Here is a 7,292-nt window from a genome sequence, read left to right on the forward strand (position 1 = left end):
CATTCAGACAGGATTAATGTTACAGCTGGAGGTTTGTAATAAGATATTTTGTTTCCTCCTTCATAATAGAAGTCATTTTAGCCACCGGCAAATTACAGCAGCTGGAACACCGACAGACTTAGTGTTATTTTTAATGTTGGTATTGTTTACCTTCAATTACTCAACTGTGATTTAATTATTAACCCACAGCTGCAAACTACTTAGAGTAATACTTCACTCCCCAAATGATCCTTTATATGTCAGATACTCACCCTGTTTTATATTGAATTCGTAAAAAAAACTTGCCTCCGGTGCATTTAAAATTACACGACATGGAAAATCCTTTATGAATTTAAGTTGTAGGGGTCTGCATTTAAAAAACAAAGATATCAAAACATCCGTTTACAAACTGTCACACAACTCATGCAGTATAACCCTCATTTACCCAGTCGTATGTTTAGTGGTTCCCAAACAGACAGCCGTTTTTGACGGGGAAACTGAACTAAAAGTGAATCTATGTTCTCTTTAAGACCAGACTCTGATGACATAAACAGTAATTTTACCTCACTAAACACGGGAGCTGCTGGTGTACCGCTGCCTCAGTCAGTGGTTTGTTTGTGTTACTGGCTCTTTTTTACACAGAGATTGTGCTGCTGGGCTGGTGATTAGTCCCTTATTTATGCCTCCTTTGCATTTTCACACAGAACCAAAGAACAGCAGCATTATCCTGCTCCAGGGTGCAATTTCAGGTAGCATGCCAGCATTGTGGAATTAAAAGAGGCGTGACATATAACACAACAGCACTGGCCTCTAGTGTGATATTTAACATACATGTTAGCAGTACTTTATGAACAATAACAAAGGCATAACTTGTCGATAATAATCATCCACCGTCCCTGTTATATGTCGACTGATCTCGTCCTCTCTGGTCGGAGGGTAAGGAGCTCATGTTTAATCAGTCTGTGGACATTCACTGGTGCTGTTCTTCTTTGAGTTAGCTGTTAACTACTGCTAGCTGCTTTTTAAAACCAGCAGGGTTCATGCATCATACGTCGTCAAAACTTCTGTCCCGCCCATGGTCCTGTCCCTTTACACAGACACTCTGCCGGCCCTCTGCCGACACAGCTCTTTTCCCCCCATTCTGTGATCGTACCTTTGATACAGAACGTCAAAATGGCATAATGGCGTGATGTTCCCACCTTGAACAGTCAGTGTAAAAGGGGCTATTGTGCGACGTTTAAAAGGTTTGTTCAGATTGGCCAATTTCTTCCAAATTTAAATGTAATACAGAGTGAGTACTTGGTGTACAAATGGTCATTTGGGACAAAGTATTCCTTTAAATGTCTTTTTCTAAATGTTGATAATTGCAGTAAGAAAGACTTACAAGACTTACTAAAGTGTACAGTAAGGTATCATATAGCTTTTGTTTCAGTAGCAAAACTCACATGTCACGTGTCACATTTGAAACTTTCCGATGACACTTGCAGAGCATGGGTTTGGTTTGGTTTGGTTTTCTGTTGATTTTTCTTTGTTTTCTTCTGTCCTTTGTCTGATCAGTGTGTTTTTTGTTTGTCTCATAGGTGGGGATGAGATCGTTGTTGTGTGATACCTTTTTAAATTTCATTATTCAAACCTCACCCCATTTAAAACTCCCTCTAGCTGCCTGATAGACACCTCTCTCTCCCTCTTGGTTGTTGACTCCCTGTCCTCTCCCTCGAGTGCCTCGTGTGTCCTGAGTTGAGCTCAGTAGAGCAAGATAACGATGAAATGATGAAATGTTGCGCTGTTATTCCCTCACTATGCACTCGTCTCAGCGGGGTCCTTTGAACTTCCCCGCTGGCCTCCAGGTAGTGACCGAGTCATTTGACACCTGAAGGTGAGTCAGGGGTCAAAGGTCAGACAGGAACCCTGTAGGAAAGTTTAGCTGGTAGATGCTACTGATAAAAGTTTTTGGGGAGCACTGGTGACTTTTTAAAATTCAATTTAATGTTTTATTTTCATCACATCATTTATTTTAAAGGAATAGTGTGACATATTGGAAAATATTCTTGTTTGTTTTCTTGCAGAGAGAAAGAGGATCAGTATCGCTCTCATGTTTGTGTGGTCAACATGAAACTACAGCCGAGCCCCAGTCTGAGCCACACACAATACATAAACGTCCATTTCTCCCTCCCTACGCTGCATGATAAAAACATTTTTAACTTGTTTCCCTGACTGCAACTCAAGTGACATCCACACTCATATACTTTAATTTTAAAAAGCATAACTATTGCTATGTTTACACCTAGCGTCCATACTACTTTGGCCTTTTGGAACCCAAAAATCAGAGAGCTTTGGGAACGCTGCTGACCTCATTTTACTCTTAAACTCTCGGGCTGCATTTTAGTCTCAACAAGTGAAAACTGACACTTTTGGAAACGTTGGTGCAGGCACCCACCTTCGCTTCCTGATTAGGTGTTATCAGTCACAGCGTCTCAAATCAGATTATTTTAGTGAGGTCTACTTACCTTTTATGACTTCATCCTCCTCATGGCTTCTTTTGGTGATGGGTAATACTCCCAGTGCTCCTATGATATTTAGTCATATTTGCTTTGTATTGACTCCCAAAGCAAAGAAATCTCTGGTCTTACTTTTACCATTTAAGTAATATTTTTGTACTTAAGTATCAATTTGCAAAACCGACAATACGCTTCCTGTTTACACCAGTGCACGCATGCCTAATGTACAGAAATTGGTCATGATAAGCATGATTATTTCTGAAATGGTGCTGCTTGTACTTGTCGTCAGACGCTGTTATAAAATGCAAACCCATTAGTGTGGATGTGGCCTCAGACTCACATAGTAAGCTGTTGCAACTTAGAAAACTGGTTAACAAATATTTTTGTCATATGGCGGACCGAATTCTTTTTCACCCAGATGGTTATTAGAGTCTTCAACGTTTATGAAAATATCCTCACGACAGCGGCTTGTGTTAAGCCACCTCCTGTGTTTGTAAAACATCACCAGTTGAATTTCTTCCAGAGAAATCAAGGTTTAGCTCTCTGACTCAAACGTGACACCAATACATGAGCCTAGCTCTGACTCTTGCCTCAAAACGGTTGTGTTTTTTCTACACTTTGTTTCTGTTTATTTTTAAATAACACGTAAATGTTAATGACATGTTAATCACGGAGCTTTAGAGGTTCTGGTTACCACATTCAGTCACCTTTGGATGAAGCCAGGCAGCTGCTTACCTCTGTTATGTCTTTATGCTAAGCTAAGCTAAGCTAAGCTAACGGGTTGCTGGTTGTAACTTCGTATTGTTCACACATGAGAGTGGTGTTGATCCGCTTTGCAAGAAACCGAAAGATTCCCCAAATGTTGAACTATTGCTTTAAGTTTTATGTTTCTACTTGTTTTTTTTTAGTTGTTCACGTGTTTTTTAAATACTTCTTTAAAAATTGATCACTGATGTACATAGTTTTAACTGCGACTTTAACTTCGACATTTTTTCAGATGGGTACGCCTTCTCTCAAGACGAGAACGGAGTGGTGTCTCAGTCTGAGGTCATCAGAGCGTACGACACCACCAAACAGAGGACCAACGAGTGGTGAGCCGCCGCCCCTCTGGTCGGCCAATCCGGAGCCACAGCAGCCGTTTCTAATGGCGATATTTGAAGCTTAGCGGTGGGAAGACGAGGCGCGAGCGTGTGCCTCCAGCACTGAGGGGATTTACAGACATGAAAATGAAACGGACAGACGAGAGTGTCTTTGAAAAAGGGAAGAAAAAAAACAAGGAACAAAATAAATTGTGTTCACTATCAGCTGTAGTTGTGTGTCCAGCAGACATGATGAGCACTGTGCTTTCTTAGCAGTCTGTGGTCTGAAGTTCTTCACTGTTCTCGCTCAGTTTGTTGGAGTGAACGTCTCCTCTTTATTGAAAAATCATTAAATTAAACTCCTAAACACTGTTATTATAGAAGTTAAAACACTGGACGATGATTAGTTTTAGTGAACTTGTGAAAGATTGCCAAAGAGCAGTCGTGTATACAATCTTCCAAGTACTAGTGAATTCGGAAAACTTAAAACCAAATGTATTCACACTCCTGAGTGTATTCCAGCACTAAATGGACCACTTCAGAGCAGACATTGTAATAATTACATTTTTGTTTTGCACTTAAGGAAGCATCTATTGTGTAAAGCCTTACATTTGCTCATGCCTTCATCCTTGTTTCTTTTAAAACGTTTCTTTTTAGTTTTAAAAAAGTATGTAGATATCGTGCCTGGTTTTATTTTTTTATTTTTCCTTGTTCTTTCTTTTTACGAGGTTGCCTCCTGCAACTCACTGTAGTCCTGTTTCCACCGTTTTTACAGCAGAAGCATTGCTCTCGACGAATAATTGCATTCCACACATCACTCCTGTCTCAACAATCACAACGGTGCCTACGTAGAACTTTTCCCTCATAGAAGAAACAGATAGCCAAGAATAGTTTAGCCAGCTAGCTTAGACCAGTGCTCCACACACACACACCTACTGAAGACAAAATCACTGTCTCCCCACCACAGTATTGCACTCGTACAATGTGAAAACTACAGAGTGCCTTGTGGCACGAGTTTAAACTACGATTTGTTCCTGCAGAGGCGAACAGGAGGCTCTCTGATGGTTTTGTTGGAGCTCACAGTGGTGATAGTGTTTCCCTTAAAATGGAGATTTTATCCTTCTAACATAAGTGCCATTAGCTTAAGGGAGAGAGAAATATTAGCCAGGAAAACTTCACGACAATATCGAAACTACTTTGTCTCTATAGTTATTTTGTGGATTTGTATTTTTATATTGGAGATGTATGAATTTTGCATCGACTGGCTTTGTAATGAACTGTCTGTAACTTTTTTTTTCTTCCTCTGATAAACTGGCAGGATAGAATAGATCGAATGAGGAGCTTTCTTAAATGTCTTGTTATTATTAATATTAATATTGTTACAGCTTGATTTATTTATAATTGACTACTTAATGTCTGTGTGATTGCTTTCTTCTCCCTATGGGAGATCTGACGGTGTGTATGAGCGCGTGTGTCAGTTTATCGCCTGCATGTGCATGTGCTGTATGTGTGTGTATGTGTGTGAGTGTGTGAGTGTGTGTGTGTGTGTGTGTGTGTGTGTGTGTGTCACCTCTACTGTGGATAAATTCTGTGTATGCATTGCATGTCTGTGTCCTCTACGTGAGACCGGGAGTTTCTGGCGTCCCCCGGTGTGTTTCTTTTAATGTGTGAATGTGAGTGTGTGGCTTGCTCCAGTTGTCAGTCTGCACGACTCCAGGTATAGCTATAGTGTACTACTGTGTGCTGATGCATGGCCCGTATGGGAATGTGTGAGTGTTAGCGTGCGGTATGACTGTCTGTGTGGTCAAACTCTCGACCCCGACTGTGGGAGTTTCTGATGCTCAGCTCGCTTTGACAGGAGATGTTGCACAATGCACTCGATGTACCTTTCCAGTAGTGGATATCTGGTATTATCTGGTTTCAGTATATGATTTCTTTTGAGTGTACATGTTTGTAACTTGTTTTCTTCATGCAGTGTACTTCTGCTTTACAGGAAAGCTCTTTAGTGAGGGTTAACGATTATTTTTCTCTTTGCTGGTCTTTATTGTTAAAACTTAATTGGTCGTCATCTTGTCAAAAAGTTTCCAAACCGCTGAATGTGGATGTTGTCGTTGTGGAAGGCTTGGACTGTTGCTTTCTTTTTCCAGAAAACATAAAACACACGTTGTTGTCTGTGAAAGTCGTGGGCTGCATGAATGGATAACACAAACTGTTCTCTGAAATGTTTAACTGTACTACTTTGATGCTCCCTCGAGTGTTGATCACTTTACAAAAGAGAAAAAACCCGCACCTTTAACTTTACTTTTCAATATTCGTTTCTTTTCCGTCATTTTGTTCGATGATTGTTCTGCATGTTGGGACTGCAAACTTATAAGTGTTGTCTTTTACTGCCATGAAGGACTACTGAAATAAACTTTACAATCATGGAGGAACAATGTGAACATCACTGCTTATTCTTCTGTGTATTTGCAGGTTTGTCATCAGTGTGTCGTCTTGTGCTGGTGTGTGGCGGAAAACAGGACAGACAGTGCAGTGGGAACCTAAACAGGAAGAGGCAGGGAGAGGCATCAGTTTGTCTGCAGGGCACAGAAACTACGTCAGCAGAGAACTTATTAGTTATGACGGTGACGTTTAGTCGACCTTCAACTGTCTAAATAATCTGTTTAGATGAAAGATCAGCATCCAGATTATTTCAAAGTTACTCAAGTAGACTTTAATTTCATGTTCATGGGGTTACGTTTACTGAGTAAGTCTGGAAGCACTATTTCTATTCCTCTTTAGCATTTGGTAACATTTTGTCAGACCAAAACAATCGCTGGAACATCTGTTGATAACTATTTTGATAATGTATCATACATTTATTGACCAAAGATACCAAAATTTCAATTCAGGTCTCTCCAGTGTTATGACTTTCTGCTTTCCTGTGTCATACATAAATTATATATCTTTAAGTTTTGGACAGTTTGTCGGACAAAACATGATATTTTAAGATGACACATTGAGCTTTGGTAAGTTGTAATGGACTAAATCACAATTTTCTAACGTTTTGTAAACCAATAGTAAATCTAGAATAGGGTTTGTGAGATAAATCAGTAATCAAAGTAATTATTAATTCTGCCCTACTACTAAAATACAATTGTTTAACAGCTAGTTTATCAGAAATACAACAGAGGAGAAACTGGTGTTTGCTTCAGAGTGCAGCCAAACAAACTCACGCTGGTTTATTAAAGAAGTCATTGAACAAAAAAGTAACACCGAGTAGGACTGAAACATCTTCACTGAACTTGTGGGGCATGAAGTGAGTGTGCATGCGTTACTTTTTTCTTCAGTGTACGCTGTTTTGCACAGTCTTGATGTGCGTATAATTATTCTCTCTCAACTTAATAAAGACATCAGTCAACAATTATTGCAAGCGAAGAGTAGCTGATCAATATTTATTTATTACCTGCATCAGAGTTGTGACATCACTTCCTTTTTGTGGGAACAGTGCGAGACGGTTTCATTAAAGGAAATGCTCCTTAAAGGTGGAGTCTGTAATTCTGATCCAATGCATTTTTTGTTAAATTCAGCAAATATCTCCTCGTGGTCGACAAGACGTCCGTTCTATGTGTGCGCTAAAACTAAGAACTTCTTTTGCCATCATATGAGCAGGGCGGCGGTAAAATGGAGCTGCTGAGGAAGCATTGATGTAAGCAGAGTATTTGTTTGGTTTTTGAGTTAAATATCAATATTTCTC

The 7,292-nt window shown here is 39.8% G+C and overlaps 1 protein-coding gene across 6 annotated transcripts in view; it reads left to right on the forward strand.

The window, feature by feature from the left end:
- atp8a1 (ATPase phospholipid transporting 8A1) overlaps positions 1–5,991 on the forward strand; it is a 141,934-nt gene extending 135,943 nt beyond the window's left edge. For 4 of the 6 annotated variants that reach the window (XM_088080890.1, XM_042493929.2, XM_088080889.1 and 1 more), the window contains one exon: positions 3,475–5,991. In XM_088080890.1, the coding sequence (XP_087937016.1) occupies positions 3,475–3,572 (98 nt within the window). In that variant the 3' untranslated portion in view covers positions 3,573–5,991. Of the gene's footprint in view, positions 1–1,559; positions 1,856–3,474 lie in introns of all 6 variants that reach the window. The other 2 variants (XR_015777216.1, XM_088080891.1) reach the window with 2 other exon arrangements.
- Positions 5,992–7,292: the final 1,301 nt, after the last annotated feature.

Source organism: Plectropomus leopardus, chromosome 8, assembly GCF_026936395.1.
Source record: "Plectropomus leopardus strain MGB_pleo_1.0 chromosome 8, ASM2693639v1, whole genome shotgun sequence".
Taxonomy (NCBI): Eukaryota; Metazoa; Chordata; class Actinopteri; order Perciformes; family Serranidae; genus Plectropomus; species Plectropomus leopardus.